The sequence below is a fragment of the Heteronotia binoei genome, chromosome 5 (assembly GCF_032191835.1).
Source record: "Heteronotia binoei isolate CCM8104 ecotype False Entrance Well chromosome 5, APGP_CSIRO_Hbin_v1, whole genome shotgun sequence".
NCBI lineage: Eukaryota > Metazoa > Chordata > Lepidosauria > Squamata > Gekkonidae > Heteronotia > Heteronotia binoei.
This window is the reverse complement of record NC_083227.1, coordinates 65,003,354-65,022,663: the sequence shown is the minus strand read 5'-3', so window position 1 is coordinate 65,022,663 and position 19,310 is coordinate 65,003,354. Positions and strand designations below refer to the sequence as shown.

Here is a 19,310-nt window from a genome sequence, read left to right as displayed (position 1 = left end):
TTGCATGTGCAGCGTAATGTCTAGTTTTGAAATCAAGGCTGTTTTAATCAGATGAGTACTGCAGCAGCTGATTGCCAAGTGTTCCACATTCATCTCAGAGTCTTGCTACTATTTTGAAGGCTTAGAAAAGAAATCTGAAGTTTCCTGTGAACACAGTGGTTAGGTCTCCATTTAATGAGCTGCACATTACCTACAGATTTAAACACCATCATATCCTTAATTATTTAAATTTATTTTTTTCTACTTCAAAGCAGTAAAAAGCCTCCAAATATTTTAAATGCTTGATCGTCTGTGCGTTTCAACTTCGTAAAAGAGATAATAAAAACAGAATTGAATTTTCTTTGAGTCAGTTATACACTAAAATGAAAACATTAAATTATTTCTAAACTGCAAAAAGAATGTTATTTTCTTGTGTTAATAAGACTTACATAGGAAGAGGTGAAATTATTTGATATTTTAAGCAATCTATAACAACTCACTAGTTGAAAGAAAAAAAAATACTTTCCCTTACATAAAGAAACTCATTGGCGATGCCATGAAATAATTATTAGAAGCTTTTGAAACAGTTTAAAAATCCGAGGCTATAGAAATGGACAGACAATAATCCTTGGATTGAAGCTTTGCCCACAAAGAAGCAGCAAATATGTTCAAGGACAGGGTCAAGAAAATTCTTGAACGCCTCACTTAACTTTTAAAAGTATACATGCAATCTCTCTGACAGCTAAATCAATCTAAACCCAAATTAAAAGGAGAATTGACCCTCAGACCCAGCTGTGTTCCAATCTCCCCTTGCACATACACTCTATGGACTAAGGGGCATTTCAGTTCATTTCTTTGAAATGAACTGTGAGCTAAGCTCAATCACAGTGGCTTTGTATGCCTAGCTGTGTTTCAGACATGACTACAGAACTGATGCAGTCCTCCTTTCTATGTAAAGAGGAGAATTTTAGAACGATATACTTAAATGCTGAATGGTAGTCAAGTTTTCCCTCAATGCTTATAAAAGTAGGAAATGGTCCAAGCTGAGATGTTTCATTACTTTCCGTATTTGCACTCAGTGGAAAGGGAATCTTAACATTAAAAACAAGGCTATAGGCCATCAGGTGATATCTGTTCTGAATCATCTTCATTTAATCCCTGACACAGGTTTAATCCCCAGTTTCCCTGATTTCTGAATCACTGATGAAAATAAGGGGAAGAGGAGCTCTTTATGTGTTTGCCTAAAAGATTTATATCTCAGCTCTCCCATCTGTGAGGTGGCTTACAACAATACAATTTATAAAAGCAGTAAAAGAATGGAACAACAAGGTAAAAGAATAAAAGGGTAATCAATACAATGGCAATTTACAAAACAGCACGAACAAAAAAGATCTTTACATGTCCCAGAGAACTTGAAGGAGATGCAACTATTGTTTTTGTGTTTCTACCAATGTTTCTCTTGCTTTCTGTCAATTGATTTTATCAATGCCACCACAAAAGGGAGAGGGGTTGTGAGAAGGAAGATGTGAAGAAAGAAAACAGGTTGTCATAAGAAAAATCCTGAATGGGGAATAGTGCATGAAGCAAAATCCATGCCAAATTTGGGAAGTGATGTTTGGTGAATCATGTGCTCCATGGACATTCCTGAACTTCAGGGGCAGTCCAGGTGGTCTGAGGTGGTCTGGGAAAGAGAAACATCTCCCAGAAAATCCTGAGTCAACACCAACGAATTCCCAACAGGCAACAGTGGGGTGGAATTCTCTCCAGCCTTGGGGTCCTCCAAACACCAACTGGAGCTTCCAAAGCTTTGCAGGCACTGCTGGCAGCCAGTTAGAGAGCTCCCATTCAGCTCTATAGGATCTGAAAACTGTATAAGGAGTATGCAAAGCCCTGTGTTCCTTTGTTGGAGATTTGCAGGGAGTAAGAAAGGATCAATATTGTATTTGTGGATTTGTGATTAATAGTACATGGAAGTTGATCAACTTCAGCTTCACTAGGCAATGGAGGGGATTGCTTTGCTCCTACTTTTGTGTGTGTCACTGCACCCAGCCTTTCTGTTCACATTGAGCAGTGGGGCTTTGCTTGTGGGATCCTCAGAAAAGGACTTGAATTTCTACAACTCCCCTCCTTTTGTCAATCAACTTTTTGGGCTGGGTGTGATGTGTTTGCTGGGCCAAGTCTCCATGTGCCACATCCAGTCTGAGGCTTTGCTTTGCTTTGCTTCTGATGCAGTTGGTTTCTATTCAGGGGTGGAATTCTATCAGGAGCTCCTTTGCATATTATGCCACAGCCCCCTGATGTAGCCAATCCTTCAAGAGCTTATAAAAAAGAGTAAACTCTTGGAGGATTGGCTACATCAGGGGCTGTGGCCTAATATGCAAATGAGCTCCTGATAGAATTCCACCCGTTTGTTACTTCTGGCTCTGTTTCTGCTGGGGCTTTGGGTGTTCGTGGGTCAGAGCTCTGATTCCACAGCCTCTGCACTCACTCTGGGCTGGTGGATGCCTCATCCAGTGGGCACTTTCTTTGGGCGGTTGTAATTCATACCCCCCCCCCCAAGTCCATCCCACACATAACTTGGAGGGAATATAGGAAAGCATCCCACGGTGGCCTGCTGTGAAGTTTGATGGCCTTAGCTTGCACAGGGTCTGTCCTATACACTCCAGAACCTGTGGCTGACATCTCCCCCAAAAGCACTTTCTTGGGGGTAACTTATTTGGAAGAGCATAATATGAACCCCAAAGTTCAATTTGCATATCACTTGGAGGATGTGTAGAGGGGCATCCCAGGGAGGTCCATCTGAGCTGCAAAGAGCTCTGAGAAACGCCATTTCAGGGATGTCTGACATATGTGGATTATTCTGGGGACATTTACAGGGTTCTTGGTGCCTCGAATGCTGTTGAAACACTATTCAGAAATAGTGTGCAGGGGAAACAGAGAGAACAAGTGGTTGCCCCTGTGGCTTCAGACAGATAAGCTATTCCATTTTCCAGCATCATACATATAAGTAGGACCTAACTCACAAGTAGGTCACTATTCTGAATCAATTATAATTGACTCCAGTTCGGGATGTTGTCAGAGCACCACACTTCATGAAGACAAAGTTACCCGCTGCCTCTGTAGCTACCTGCTCTTCTCTCTGCAGCTTGACATTCAAGAAAATCCCAACTGAGACTGCCCTTTTCTCCCAACATCTGTGTTGTTCCTGTACTTAGAAACAGAACCTGAATGCCTTATACATCATGACACATCCACTGGACAGTCATTAAAGCAGTACAGGCCATAAAAGACATCTGCCTGAGATCTTGTTGAGCTGCTACTAGACAGAAGAGGTACTACTTAGCTATTATCACAAAGTAACAGTCTAATACAAAAATAACATAGATGGAACTATGACCTGACACAATATAAGACATTTTCATATGTAAGTTTCTCATGGCTTCCCACAAAATTAGCTCCTAGAGCAAAACCAGTGACCTGTTAAGTGCACATTTTCTTCTTTAATTGCTAGAGTTGTTTGGGAAGGAATGTAGAAGGGGGGAATATTTTCTTCTCAAACTCAGTGTCAACTTTTCAATTAATTTTAGTAGCATAGGGTTCTGCTGAAATACTTATCCCCCAAATGAATTTTCTTTCTTATGCAGTTTTAATATCTAAGCAGCACTTGCATTTTAAACAAAAGAAGAAATATTAAAAAGGCAGTGTGGATCCTAAGAACAAAGATACAGATTTTCAAATAATGATTTCAGACTTTATCTTCCTGTCCCTTTTTGCCTCTGGCTATATGTTTACATCAGATTATCTCATTTAAATAGCAACAGGTTATTAGGGGGGGAAAGAAAGAAGAAGGATGAAGTCCATTCTGCTGCCTTACAATGTCATTATCCATGCATATATTATTTATTCCTTTCAGTATAAGCAAAAAGACATGTTGAGATGCATAAAAAATAAATGCTTGAGGGAAATGAGAAGAATTGAGAATGATAGTTCCATAGTATGAGATGTGCATTTTCCAAACAAAAAAAAATCATTGTTAATTGAATTAAAATATTTTGGAATACTTATTACATCTGATTTCTGTTTCAATATGTAACTTTTGTGATAATGTAATGCTTTTCCGGGGGGGGGCGGTGCTACTGCTTTCTCTAACACTGTACTTCATTATGGTCACACAGTAGAGATTCCAATTTCAGATCAGATTGGAACAGTTCAGTTGAATGACTCAGTAGAATTATATGATTCTGCCTGTCAAGGGAATTCTTTCTTTGGCATATGATTTCTAGTTAAACAAAAATCACTTGGCTGAGTATGCCTCTACAACTTTAGAAGCCATATAGCTAAAAGAAGCTACTATGTAGCAACTGTGCAGGAACCTAGTAACTAGAGCTAAAATTGCATTTGAACACCAGCACAAAAAACACAGTTGGTCCAATGGTGCATGTGATGTACACATTCTAGATTCTCTAGTAGTGGACTATTAGAAATTAATACATTATAATAAAGTTGTATAATAAAATTTGCTGAAAATATGAAAGAATGAGAATTAATTGATTGAAACTATTGGATGTCTGACATTTCCAATTGACAATACCTAACAAATTATGCCCTGACCTTGATAGCTCAGACTAGCCCAATCTTGTCAGATTTCAGAAGTTAAGCAGTGTTGGCACTGACTAAACTTTGAATGGGTGACCTCAAAGGAATTCCAGGGTGCTGTGGAGCAGGCAATGGAAAACCACCTTTGAACGTCTCTTGCCTAGAAAACCTTACATGATTGCCTTAAGTCAGCCATGACTCGATGGCACATTCAACCACCACCAAGTTACACCCTTCTGAGTCCCGTGGAGGGTATAACTCTGCTTAGAATGGGCTATGAGCTGTAGATTAAGAACACAATAAGTAAGAACATAAGAACATAAGAGAAGCCATGTTGGATCAGGCCAATGGCCCATCCAGTCCAACACTCTGTGTCACACAGTGACCAAAAATGTTTATATATATATATATACACACACACATATATATATATATATACGCACTGTAGTTAATAGCCACTGATGGACCTCTGCTCCATATTTTTATCTAACCCCCTCTTGAAGCTGTCTGTGCTTGTAGCTGCCACCACCTCCTGTGTAAGAATTATGTTATTTGCATTCTTTAGTTAGTTTAGTTTGTTGAAGACCATTTTCAGCTCTGCCTGAATCTTCTTCAAAAGATGCAACTTAGTTTTGCTTGAGCGTCTTCTAAAATTATTCTACCAGCCTGCACTTTGCATTATCTTCTGTTCCATTATTCACAGAAACTGCAGCTGCTGAGTCATGAATCATATGATTAATTTAAGGCTCTCTTGTGATTGCTATAATTAGCATAATTGCATCATGAGAATATGACTAAGATAAGAACAGTTTTTGAAGTATACCAAGTTCAACACATTAGTTAGATCCAGAAATCAGACAAATGGCTGTACCCGGGCACTGCATAATTGCTCCATGAAAGGCAAAGTGACATTAATGAGGCAAAATATCATCCAAACTGTTTTGCAAAGAGCAAATGTCTCTGCAATGCCCCCTTCCCCAGAGTTATTTACATAACACTGGAGCAGCATGTGTTTGCTCAAAGTTATGTATATATCGCCCCCAAGGGAGGAGCATTTCAGTGTCTGAAAATGGCCTACAGGAAGGCAGGATCCCCTCCCCCCACTCCAATCAGCAGTTCCAACTAAAAAACCCCATTCCTTCTAATCTTTCAAATGACATTCTTGCAGCTGATGTGAGTCTGCAGGGAAAACAAGGTGGGTTTGGGAAATCCATGGTCATCTGTGAACATGATAGTTCATTATGTATTTTGGTCCCTAGCCTGGTGTAACCCACTGTAAAGGACTGTCCCCTGTAGTAGATAAGTCACTTGCTTAATTTCCCTGCACCTAAGAATTGTCTTGTTGGATCACACATAATGTAGTACAGTCCAACCTTAAACATATTACAAACTTCCTATGAATTCCATTCAATCCATAGATTCTTTCTTCTTGATCAAATTACATTATGCATATTCTTTATTCTTAATATTATTTTTGAGATATAATTTAGTATAGTGGTTAGAGGGTTGTACTATGGAAGCCAACATTGAAATCCCTACTTGTTCATAGAAATTAGCTTCATAGAATTGTTCATAGAAATTAAATAAAGTCTACTCCCTTGGAAATTGTACATTACAGGGGTATCGAACTCATTTGTTAGGAGGCTGGATATGACACAAATGAGACTTTGTGGGGCAAGGCCATGAGTGTCATAAAATGTAATGTGAGGTAGCAGAGATATAAACTTTATAAAGGACACAAAAACCACAAAGATATTCTTTTTAACTGAAAATATTAACATGCTTAAAACTCTTGCAACGTTTTGCTTAAAATGGAAAAGTGGGAGAATAGCGGAGTTTGGCAATGCAATTTTTAAAATAAAACATCAAGAAAAAGCACCAGGATCACAGCAGAAACTATGGGCGTTTTCCCACAGAGCTTACCTCAGAGCGACGTCCCTCTTCACCGCGCAGCGTCTGCGCAGATTTCCCACCAACTGCTCCGCATAACCAGGAAGTGCCGGACCTTTTGCATCGCAGATGTAAACCACTAAAAACCAGTTTACGTTAGCGACGCAAAAGCCGCCGCTCTTCCTGGTTATGCGGAGCACTTGGTGGGAAATCCACGCAGACGCTGCGCGGTGAAGAGGGACGTTGCTCTGAGGTAAGCTCTGTGGGAAAATGGTCTAAAAATATAAAATGCTCTGAGCCTGGGAAAGCAATGAAAAGGCATTGAAAGCTTCTCCCCCCAGCCCCGGGTCTACTCAGATGGGCAGTGGCTCTCCAGTATAATATCCCCCTTTGACTGTGGGTTGGAGTACTCACTAGGTCAGGCCCATTCAGCAGAGACAAGCTGGGTCAAAGCATCAACCCTTTATTTGCAAGTACACAGCCCCAAGATGCATGAGCTTCAACCGGCTGTAAGAGAATTGAAAGTGAAACTGATCTCCACTCCATTAAAACACATTGCCCAGATAGGAAGGGCCCAGAGACCTTAATGGAAAACCCATTTCACATTTTCCTTGCAACTTTGCTTCCTGCTGCAGCAAGCAAAGACAAGGTAGAAAGAGCAGGGATCTTCAGCAGCCTTGGAGTTTCAAAGGATGAGGACAAGAGGGGGAGGAGGGGGGGGAAAGAGCCCTGTGGGCCTGATTAAAGCCCTGGGTGGGCCGGTTCTGACCTGCAGGATGGACATTTGACACTCCTGTTTTAAGTACTGTGGCTAGAAGTCATGAATAGATCTATCCCCTATGTATCAAGCTTTTATAGGACCTTTATGTTAGTATCCTTGAGATGCTTTATTCTTGTTTCTTGTTTGATAATGTGCAAAGTTCATTCTTATACATATCTTAAACCTCCTCTCTATCCATTTTAGTGGATAACCATAGGTTTCTGTATTCAGAATGAGAGAATAATGTTTTGTTACCACATACATATTATCCATAATCATCCATCCATGTGTCAAGCCACAGCTGGGATTAAAATGTCAATGTGTGTAATATATAGCATATTAGAACAGAAAAGCGGATTACGACGTGCCACACTTAGATAACAGGAAGGCATAAGATGTGAAAATGCCACATGTTCATGAATTTGTGAATGTCAGGAAATTATTTATTAAGACATAGCCAAACAGTTATAAACTAGCCATGCCAATGCTGCAGAAGAGGATGAACCATTAAGAACACTACTAAATCTAATGGGAGAGAGACTCTTTCTAGTCTCCAGATATGGCAATTACTGCATGTGAGCAGAAGTCACCAACTAGATCCATTGAACAGATACCCTGTCTCCTAATGAGACTGTAATGAATCAAAATAAATGTCTGGTCTGTTATTCTTTGACATGAATATTTTCACAACTTCCCTCCATCTGCTCATCACATGATATAGTTCTTTTTTCGGAAACCTATGCACATAAATATTTTAAATAAATAATCCCAAAGAGAAGCTGTGGCTATGGCAGTGATGGCTCAAATCATCTGGGGAATGGTGGATTTTATACAACTGATTCAGCCCATGGAGTCATTAATGAAAATCAGGAGAGGCTTACTGAAACTTTTAGCTGCTCTAATTGTAACTGACGTCTTGATGGTAAAGGGTTTAGCCAAGGAGCCTGTGAGATATAGCGCCGAATGAGCATTTCCTTTAAGAAATGAAAGATGATGCCACATATTTATCAATCAAAACAATGATAATGGAACACTTTACCTGCAAAACAGCTTATGAGAGGTAGCACAAATACAAGTTTCCATAGCAACATCATCTCCACTTTCCAAGGCCAAAAATTCTTCCCATCCAATCATCCGAAGACCTATGTAGATCTTCCTGTCACTATTTTATAGCCTGCAAAAATTATAAGAGAGGTTGGAATGTAAATGCCAATCAAGAAGTATGGTTATTTTATTTCAGTCTTCATGTTGTTAATTCATAATATGGAATTTATCTTTTTGCAGTGCCATAGGAACACTGAATGAATTTTGACTGTCTCCTACGGCCACAGACAGGAAGTATTATTTGCAGAATTCTGCACACATCTGCAGACATGCTTTATTCCAGGATGCCAACCTGCACAAAGAGAGCCCAAAGATTTCTTTCCCACATCACCCTGGAATCCATTTACATTGTTTTTAAAATCACAGCAATCACAAAAAAATGAGAATGTAGCGTAAGAACTGGCAGAGCAAGGACCACAGCCACAACAGCATTTGTGATCTTTGAAATATATTTCAGTGCACCAGAAATCATAAGACTCTAAAGCATTGCTTTGTAGCTGAGACTGACAAGTATGAGCTACCAGATCACATGATAAATTCCTCACATGTATAACTGAACATGTATAATGTGGGGAAATGTGTATAATGTGAACACATATAATGTAGGGGAAAGAAATTCCTAAATGATCTCAAGTTAACTTAAATCCATTATATTACATATTTCATCAAAATAAAATAATAACCACCTTCCACTGTAATCCAGCATTCTGGACTCTAGAGGGGCTGTGGCTCAGTAACAGCATCTGATTAGCACGCTGAAGGTCCCAGGGTCAATCCCCAGCATCTCCAGTTGAAAGAATCAAGTAGGTGATAATGTGAAAAACCTCTGCCTGAGACCCTGGAGAGCTGCTGCCAATCTCAGTAGGCAAGACTGATCGATGGACCAAGGGTCCGATTCAGTATGGCAGCTTCATGTGTTCAGAAATAGTAAGACAGATGTGTCTGGTCCTCATAAGTAAAAACTGTTGAATGATGGACTTGCCTTATTCTTTGCTTCAGTATCTTCTAGTCAAGTTATAAAGTACATGGAGATTTCATGGTTTTCATGCTTAATGTTTGCTCATACAGCTATTTTGCATGGATTTGTCTAATTTATAAGAAATACCACAGCACAATAAAGCAAAGAAGGGTCTGTCTGTGAGTCAATTACAAGATTTCCAGATTATGAAGTAACTTTCATGCATGTAGGGGAAAAAGCTCTTTACATAGACAGAAGCAAAGCAGATGATTTACTGTGTGGAAATGATTCACCAGCAGCCTCAGAAAAATAACAGTTCCATAATTGTATGTATGTATGAATTTACAGATAGACAGACAGATAGATTCAGGTTACTGCTGTACAGTTATATCTATATCCACTTATTCATAATCTTCAGATTTTGGGTTTATGAATTGTCAGGCCTTATAAGTATTCCTCCATGGTTTTGTTTTGGGTTGTTTTATTTTTGGAAATTTAATTCCTTAAATTTATTTGTATCATCTCTCCTATCTAAATTATCAATATAGTCACTGGTAATAAGAAAAGCACAGCAAAAAAGAAATATTGCATGGTCATACATATAACTGTTTGATCTGTGCATTTGTTTTGTTATTAATAGTAATTATGAAAATGGGCTGTTTTCATAATTATCAGAATTAATATGAAAATTAATTCCCCCTAAAACAGGGTCATACCAAAAAAACCCCCTATGATTTTATCTTTTGTTGCTGTTGTTGTTCTGTTTCTGTCATTATTACAGATTTCCCTCTCTCCAGCTCAGTTGGTATCACTTTTGCAAGACAGCCAGCATTCTTCTGATGGGAACGTAAGCTGCGTTCCTTTGGGGGGGCGGGAGATGCTCTGTACTTTCTTGATTGATTGCAAGTGTAACCAGTAGGCTTACATACATATATGAGATATCCAGCCCTGAACGATATGGAGTAGAATTTTGCCTTCAACTCTTCTCCCAATGTCTTCCTTGCTGTGCCAATTTTCAGTCTGCTTGCTTGCTACCTTCCAAATTTTATCCTTTGACCAAGTAAATTCACCTCAAGGCGCTCCGGCTGTTGTAGGCCTACCCAGATATGCCTTGCCCTCCTTGTGTCACCAAATGTCTACCTCTTCATTGTGCTACTGTTCTTCAGCCAAAGAGGCTGCAGTGTCAGATTCCCTTACTGCATTCTGCTGTCTTTCCTGTCAGTTCGCCCATCAGTTCTGGTATTGACCTTTAAAGCCCTGTGCAGCCTGGGACCAACATATCTGAGGGACCATCTCTCCCCATATGTGCTCCAAAGGGCTCTATGCTCAAAGAACCAGCATCTACTGGTTGTCCCCAGCCCTAAGGACATCTGTTGGCCTCGACTAGGGCCAGGGCTTTTTCAGCCCTCACCCCGGCCTGATAGAATATGCTAACACTGGAGGTTGAAGCCCTGCCAGATCTGCTACCATTTTTCAGGACTTGCAAGATGGAGCTGTTCTACTAGGTCTTCAACTGAGGCAGCAGATGTTCAAACTGAATCAAATTGGCCTCCCTTGCCACAGATGGCTGAAATATATGGGAGTACACTGAAGTGTGCTGAAGTGTCTATCTGACAGCCCAGCCATGATATGATATTATTTGATTCATCTGCAGCTGGAATTTTGTGAAATATTGTTGTCTCCTGTTTGTAATTATGAGGTTAATTATTTTATTTTTTACTGGTTTTAATGTTGTTTTAATTGTTAATTTATGTTGTAATCTGCCCTGAACCCATTCACAGGGTAATGCAAAATATAAAACTCCTAAAAAATAAAATAAATATACTTTAATATTAAATATGGGTGATGTTCATTCGCTCCTTAGTTCTATTTATCTGATACTGGATATCTCACAAGAATGCTACAATCCCCCTGAGCTTGTCCAATTTAGATAGAAGACCATGAAGAGTTTTTTGTTGTTCTTGTCTAGTTGCAGTCCACTTATGATGACTACATAGGGTTTTAAAGGTAAGATACTTCAGACATGGTTTGTGATTTCCTGTCTTTGTGTAGTGCCTCTAATGTTCCTTGATAATTTCTCATCCAAATACTAGCCAGACCTGACCTTGCTTAGTTTCTACCTGACAAGATCAAGCTAGCCTGGGTTACTAAAAACAGGGGTAGAATTCTAGCAGGAGCTCCTTTGCATGTTAGGCCACACCCTCTTGATGTAGCCAGTCTTCCAAGAGTTTACAAAAAAGAGCCTTGTGAGCTCTTGGAGGATTGGCTACATCAGGGTGTGTGGCCTGATACACAAAGAAGCTCCTGCCAGAATTCCACCCCTAACTATAAAGGTACAGACCCAAGAAGCCAGGAGGGAGTTTGCACTTTGAAACCAACAGCTGTGGTGTCTTCTGCCAGCAGGTGAAGACCTTTGTTTGTTTGTTTCATCTGGTATAATCTCAATGATAGTTATTGCCCTGCCTCTTCTAATTTTTGTTTATGTGTTTTTAGTGAATTATTTATAATTTGACATGTTTTAAATTGTTCAAACCATAGAATCATAGAGTTGAAGGAACCTCTACGGTCATCTAGTCCAACCCCCTGCACAATGCAGGAAATTCACAAATACCTCCCTCTAAATTCCCAGCATCAGCATTGCTGACAGATGGCCATCTAGCCTCTGTTTAAAAACCTCCAAGGAAGGAGAGCCCACCACCTCCTGAGGAACCTTGTTCCACTGAGGAACCACTCTAACTGTCAAAAAGTTCTTCCAAATGTTGAGCCGGAAACTCTTTTGATTTAATTTCAACCTGTTGGTTCTGATCCTACCTTCTGGGGCAACAGAAAACAATTCCGCACCATCCTGTATATGACAGCCCTTCAGGTACTTGAAGATGGTGATCATATCACTTCTCACCTGCCTCCTTTCCAGGCTAAACATACCCAGCTCCTTCAACCTTTCTTCATAGGACTTGGTCTCCAGACCCCTCACCATCTTTGTTGCCCTCCTCTGGACCTGTTTCAGCTTGTCTATATCCTTCTTAAAATATGGTGCCTAAAACGGAACACAATACTCCAGGTGAGGTCTTACCAGAACAAAGTGATACCATCACTTCATATGATCTGGACACTATACTTCTGTTAATACAGCCTAAAATTGCATTTGCCTTTTTAGCCTCTTCATCACACCACATGTTGACTCATGTTCAGCGTTTGGTCCACTAAGATCCTTTTTGCACATACTATTGCTAAAACAAGTCTCCCCCATCCTGCAACTATGCATTGGATTTTTCCTACCTAAATGCAGAACTTTATATTTATTTCTGTTAAAATTCATTTTATTGGTTTTAGCTCAGTTTTCCAGCCTGTCAAGATCATCCTGTATCCTGCTTCTGTCTTCTACTGTATTTGAAACCCCTCCCAATTTAGTATTATCTGCAAATTTAATAATCATTCCCTCTATGCAAATCATTTATAAAGATGTTGAACAAAACAGGCCCCAGGACAGATCCTTAAGGCACTCCACTTGTCACTCCTCTCCACGAGAATGAGGAACCATTTACAAGCACTCTTTGGGTGCAATCTGTCAGTCAGTTACAGATCCACCTAACAGTAATAGGATCTAAACCACATTATACCAACTTGTCAACAGGAATAGTATGTGGAACCTTATCAAAAACCTTACTGAACTCAAGATAAATTATGTCTCCAACATTCCCCTGATCCAGCAAGGTCTTTGTATAAAAAAAGAGATCAGGATAGTCTGATATGTTCTTGAGAAACCCATGCTGGTTCTTAGTAATCACAGCCATCCTTTCTAAATGTTTCAGGACTGATTTTTTGATGATTTGTTCTAAAACTTTTCCAGGTATAGATGTCAAGCTGATGGGTCGGTAGTTACCGAGATCCTCCTTTATCCCCTTTTTGAAGATGGGGACATTTGCCTGCTTCCAATCTTCTGACACCTCACTTGTTCTCCAAGAATTCTCAAAAAAAAAAAAAAATGGCCAGAGGCTCAGAAATCACATCCACAAGCTCTTTTAGTACTCTTGGATGCAGTTTATATGGCCCTGAGTTCGGCAGTCTGGAGATACTCTTTGATTTCCCACAGTTTCAGGGGAAAGTGAGCAAAAATCTTATTTCCGCTTTTAAAAATAATCAGAGTGTCTTGAACTAAGTGTATATGATCTTTTTTCACACAGCCTAAGTATTCCGGTATGGCAGCTGGTCAGTTACTGAACAGTAACGGGTTTCTGTTGGCATTTCAGACAGACCCGTTTAAGTAACTGGCTGCTACCGGAATACTCTCACCTTTTCACACAGTCCCGCGGCTGTCCCGGTAGTGAGGCATGCCTGAGGCGTTACTAACAAAGAGCAGCTTCTTCCACTTTTCAACCCCTCCTTCCGGGTTGAAATCGCTATGGGGCGCTGTGTGAAATGTCCAGTATCTAACCCGGGAGCAGTTTTCGCGCCCTTTTTTGCCCGCCGGCGCGCGATCTCTGGCTTTTTTTTTTTTTTTTGGAACGTTGGCTAAAATCGCTATAGTGCTATAGTGACATAGCACAACAGCATCACCATAGATCGCCGCCACTGTAACTTATCTCAATGGAGCCTAGCCATCTCTATGGTGGTGCTGTTGTGATACAACGCTATAGCACTATAGCGATCTTTGCCTGACGTTCAAAAAAAAAAAATAAGCCGGAGATCGTGCGCCGGCAGGCGAAAACGGCTGGCACTGGTGGAAGCGAGATAAAAGCGGAACAGTGTGAAATGGCTTGCTTCAATCATGGAACCCTACCAGGAAAAAAAAACATGTGTCTGAAAACTCCCATCCCTGTCTCGGATTACTGCAAGGCGGCACAATACCGACTCCCTTCCGGCTTCCACTGGTAAGTGTGAAAAGGGCCTATGACATTTCAGACTCATTGAAAAACACCATCACAATTTTGACATGCTATGAAAGAGGTAGGCCTGAGCACCTTTAAATATATATAATACAGCTTGTTATAGATAAATTATTTGGGGGTGAATTGTTATTTTTCAGAAAGAAACGTGTTTCTCAAGGGTTTACATAATGATTTGCTCTAATTTTCTCTGACATTTCAGCCACCATATGATGAATTAAATCAAAAAAGTATCAACTTGGCCTTTACTCCCAAAGAGCAAACTAATACTTTACAGAAAAAAAGCTGCAGCCAGGAAGCTCTTGATCAAACAGACCTATCAAATCATAAACTACTCTGAATTGTCCACTGACAAATTAGGTATATGCTGCATGTGGGGAGTTTGATTTTGCTCTCTTATAAACCTGGCTGAATTGGTTTATCACTATAGGGCCACTCTTGGTTCATTTCAATACATAAAGAAAGCAAGATTAATGAAAAGCTATTGAGAGGCCAGCTTTGGGCCTGGGGAGCAGGTTTAAGAATGATTAGCGGTTTGGTAAGAAGTGCAGTTCAGTTAAGTGCAGTGCTACAAAGTGAAAATACTGAAGCATGAACTGAGTTGTTTGCCTTAACTTTTTTTTTATCTGCACACTACCTAGGGTGACCATAATGTCTGAAGGCCAGCCAGGGACACCTTGGGGGGGGGAAGGTAGGGGTGCGCGCGCGTAAAGCGCGCGTTGCTGGAAACAGGAAGTGACGTCACTTCCGGTGATGTCGTGCCACCGCCGGAAACAGGAAGTAACACCACTTCTTGTGACATCATTTCCCCGCGTCACCTGCCGGAAACGGGAAGTGACATCACTTCCTGTGACATCACCTCCCCCAAATGACATCATTTCCCCCAAATGCCACTGCCGGAAACAGGAAGTGACTTCACAGCACTTCCTGTGACGTCCCCAAAAATCCCCCAAATATCACCGCCGGAAACAATTTTGTTCTCAAATCCTGTATATACTTCATCAGTATATGGGATAAGGCACTTTCTCAACTGTGCTGCATAATGCAGCCTATTTATTTTGTCCTGTTTGCTCTGTTGGCTCTATCTGCGCCACCTTCATCACTTTCGGGGTGTGGATCCCCCAGTGGGGTGGTCTCCCGACTCCCTCCGCCGGCTATTTCTGATAGCCCTGCGCCCCCTCTTTCATTTGATATGTGTCCCGTGCGGGTGCCACCCTCCCGCCGGGAGATGCCGCAAAATGAGCCCCCTTGAGGCTTATGGCGGCAGGGCTCGGGGGAAGCGAGCTAGACTGCTGTTCTTTTGAGGGGTTATAGAGTGTTTCGAGCCCGTCCCTGTGGCATTGGTCCCATCGTTGTGGGACCCAGGGGGCCGGCGCAGCGGCACGCCGAAGCAGCCTGTCACTAATAACACAGGTCGAGATGCAGGACAGGAACCCGGAAGTGACCGACAGGCTGCTTCAGTGGGCTGCTGCGCCGGCCCACTGGGCCCCACAATGATGGGACCGATGCCACAGGGATGGGCTCGAAACACTCTATAACCCCTCAAAAGAACAGCAGTCTAGCTCGCTTCCCCCGAGCCCTGCCGCCATAAGCCTCAAGGGGGCTCATTTTGCGGCATCTCCCGGCGGGAGGGTGGCACCCGCACGGGACACATATCAAATGAAAGAGGGGGCGCAGGGCTATCAGAAACAGCCGGCGGAGGGAGTCGGGAGACCACCCCACTGGGGGATCCACACCCCGAAAGTGATGCAGGTGGCGCAGATAGAGCCAACAGAGCAAACAGGACAAAATAAATAGGCTGCATTATGCAGCACAGTTGAGAAAGTGCCTTATCCCATATACTGATGAAGTAAATACAGGATCTGAGAACAAAATTGCACCAGAAGACACAAACACAAAGCTCCCTTACACTGAATCAGTGCTTGGGTCCACCAAAGTCAGTATTGTCCACTCCAGTCACAAACACAAAGCTCCCTTACACTGAATCAGTGCTTGGGTCCACCAAAGTCAGTATTGTCACATAAGAACATAAGAGAAGCCCTGTTGGATCAGGCCAGTGGCCCATCCAGTCCAACACTCTGCGTCACATAAGAACATAAGAGAAGCCCTGTTGGATCAGGCCAGTGGCCCATCCAGTCCAACACTCTGTGTCACATAAGAACATAAGAGAAGCCCTGTTGGATCAGGCCAGTGGCCCATCCAGTCCAACACTCTGTGTCACATAAGAACATAAGAGAAGCCCTGTTGGATCAGGCCAGTGGCCCATTCAGTCCAACACTCTGTGTCACATAAGAACATAAGGAGGGAAGGGAGGGAGGGAGGGAGGGAGGGAAGGGAGGGAGGGAGGGAGGGAGGGAAGGAAGGAAGGAAGGAAGGAAGGAAGGAAGGAAGGAAGGAAGGAAGGAAGGAAGGAAGGAAGGAAGGAAGGAAGGAAGGAAGGAAGGAAAGAAGGAAGGAAGGAAGGAAGGAAGGAAGGAAGGAAGGAAGGAAGGAAGGAAGGAAGGAAGGAAGGAAGGAAGGAAGGAAGGAAGGAAGGAAGGAAAGAAGGAAGGAAGGAAGGAAGGAAGGAAGGAGGGAAGGGAGGGAGGGAAGGAAGGAAGGAAGGAAGGAAGGAAGGAAGGAAGGAAGGAAGGAAGGAAGGAAGGAAGGGAGGGAGGGAGGGAGGGAGGGAGGGAGGGAAGGAAGGAAGGAAGGAAGGAAGGAAGGAAGGAAGGAAGGAAGGAAGGAAGGGAGGAGGGAGGGAGGGAAGGAAGGAAGGGAGGGAACGAAGGAAGGAAGAAAGGAAGGGAGGAGGGAGGGAGGGAGGAGGGAAGGAAGGAAGGAAGAAAGGTAGGCCACCCCCCCCCGCCAGCCCCCCCCCGCTTTCAGCCCCCACCCTCCCTGCTTACCTTCTTCCAGGGCAGGTGGCGGCCTCTCCTCCCGGTGGCTGGTGCTGCTGGCGAGGCTGGCGGCGGGTGCGGAGGCCGGGGAGGGCCTCCGCTGGTCTCTGGAGGGCCTCCAGGGACGAGCGCCAGCCTCTCCGCCGCCTCGGCTGGCCGGCGCTGGTCGCTGGAGGCCCTCCAGAAACTCTGGAGGGCCTCCAGGGACCAGCGCCGGCCTCTCCGCGGCCTCCACTGGTCGTCGCTGGAGGCCCTCCATAGTCTCTGGAGGGCCTCCAGGGACCAGCGCCGGCCGCTCCGCAGCCTCTCCGCAGCCTCCGCTGGTGGCTGGAGGGCCTCCAGAGTCTCTGGAGGGCCTCCAGAGTCTCTGGAGGGCCTCCAGGGACCAGTGCCGGCCGCTCCGCGGCCTCTCCGCGGCCTCCGCTGGTGGCTGGAGGCTTTCCAGAGTCTCTGGAGGGCCTCCGCTGGTCGGCGCTGGTCGCTGGAGGCGGCCTCTCCGCGGCCTCTCCGCGGCCTCCGCTGGTGGCTGGAGGCCCTCCAGAGTCTCTGGAGGGCCTCCAGTGACCAGCGGAGGCCGCGGAGAGGCCTCCGCTGGTCGGCGCTGGTGGCTGGAGGCCCTCCAGAGTCTCTGGAGGGCCTCCAGGGAACAGCGACGGCCGCTCCGCGGCCTCTCCGCGGCCTCCGCTGGTGGCTGGAGGCCTTCCAGAGTCTCTGGAGGGCCTCCAGGGACCAGTGCCGGCCGCTCCGCGGCCTCTCCGTGGCCTCCGCTGGTCGCTGGAGGCCCTCCAGAGTCTCTGGAGGGCCTCCAGTGACCAGCGGAGGCCGCGGAGAGGCCTCCGCCGGGCCCCGCGCGTGGGCGGGGAAGGCGGCGAGGGAGGGAGGGAGCGTCCCTGCACGTGCGCAGGGGCCCTGCGCACGTGCAGGGATGCTCCGTCCCTCCCTCGCCGCCTTCCCCGCCGGCGACCGCGGCCCACCGCCTCCGGGGCTGGCTAAACCGGGACCTCTAATGGTCCCAGTATAGCCAGCCCGGGAGGCGGGAATAGGGGGCTAGAACCGGGACATTCCCGGGTGCCCGGGATGGTCTGGCCACCCTAACACTACCTAGTACAATCATATTCCTTCTAACCCTTTTTAAGACTGTGCATTTGGGCTACCATTCCTTCTCACTGTAACAGCGTAATCTTTCCTTCATCTGGGATTTTTTTCCCCAAAAAAGAGCTATTTCCATTTGACATCAGAATTAATACGGCAGTTATAATAAGATTTCATGCTTCAACAACTGATAGACAGCCCGATACTATTAGATTCACTAATGAAGTACAACACTCCTTCTGCAAATAAGATCCCGTGGTCATTTACTTTGTGTTATTTTATTTGTACCCTGCGTTTCTCCCTAGTGGAGACCCAAAATGGCTTACATTATTCTCATATCTTCCATCTTATCCTCACAGCAACAGTTGATATTTATACCCTGTTTTTCTCTACCCTAAGAAGTCCTACAATCACCTTCTCTTCCTCTCCCCACAAGTCATCTTGTGAGGTAGGCAGGGCTGAGAGAGTTCTGAGAGAACTGTGACTGGTCCAATGTCACCCAGCAGGCTTTTTGTGGTGGCATGGGGAATCAGATTAGAGTCTACTTCTCTCTTTTTAAAAACTTTTCAAGAAGTTTATTAATAATGTCAGGATATAACCAGAGTCCACTTTTCTTAACCACCACACCATGCTGGCTCAACCTGGCTGAGTGTTTGTGTGTGTGTGACTGTCACAAGGTCACCCAGTGAGCTTCCATGGTGCAAGTGGGGATGTGAACTTGCTATTGCTGGTTTAGTGGTCCTTTGCTTGCAGAGTGTTGGGCTAGGTGTACTGGAGTGAGATTGTCCTTTCACTTCTTGGATCTGGCTATCAGGGGAAGGGCTTTTTTGAGCAGGAATGCATAGGAACGCAGTTCCAGCTGACTGGGTGTCAGGGGGTGTGGCCTAATATGCAAATGAGGTTTTGCCTGACTTTTTCTGCAAAGGGTGCCATCAGAGGGTGTGACCTAATATGCAAATGAGTTCCTGCTGGGCTTTTTATACCAAAAAAGCCCTGGTTAGGAGTAAATCTGATCACTCAGCCGAGTCCTCTTGAAGAGGAAGGGAGAGAAAGGGAGGAAGTAAAAAGGCAGCATGACTCCTTCAGACATAGAGGTTGTGGTACATTTTGACTCTGTCTTATCTACTTCTTAGGATCAATTTCCAAATTGTGGCAGTGCTAAAGGA

General features: G+C 43.9%; 1 protein-coding gene across 3 annotated transcripts in view; it reads right to left on the bottom strand.

Annotated features, from left to right (window-relative positions):
* The window catches only part of LOC132572475 (contactin-6-like), a 421,055-nt gene that overhangs the window by 307,762 nt on the left and 93,983 nt on the right, over positions 1–19,310 (bottom strand). For all 3 annotated transcript variants that reach the window (XM_060239569.1, XM_060239567.1, XM_060239568.1), the window contains exon 2: positions 8,265–8,399. In XM_060239569.1, the coding sequence (XP_060095552.1) occupies positions 8,265–8,319 (55 nt within the window). In that variant the 5' untranslated portion in view covers positions 8,320–8,399. The remainder of the gene's footprint in view (positions 1–8,264; positions 8,400–19,310) is intronic.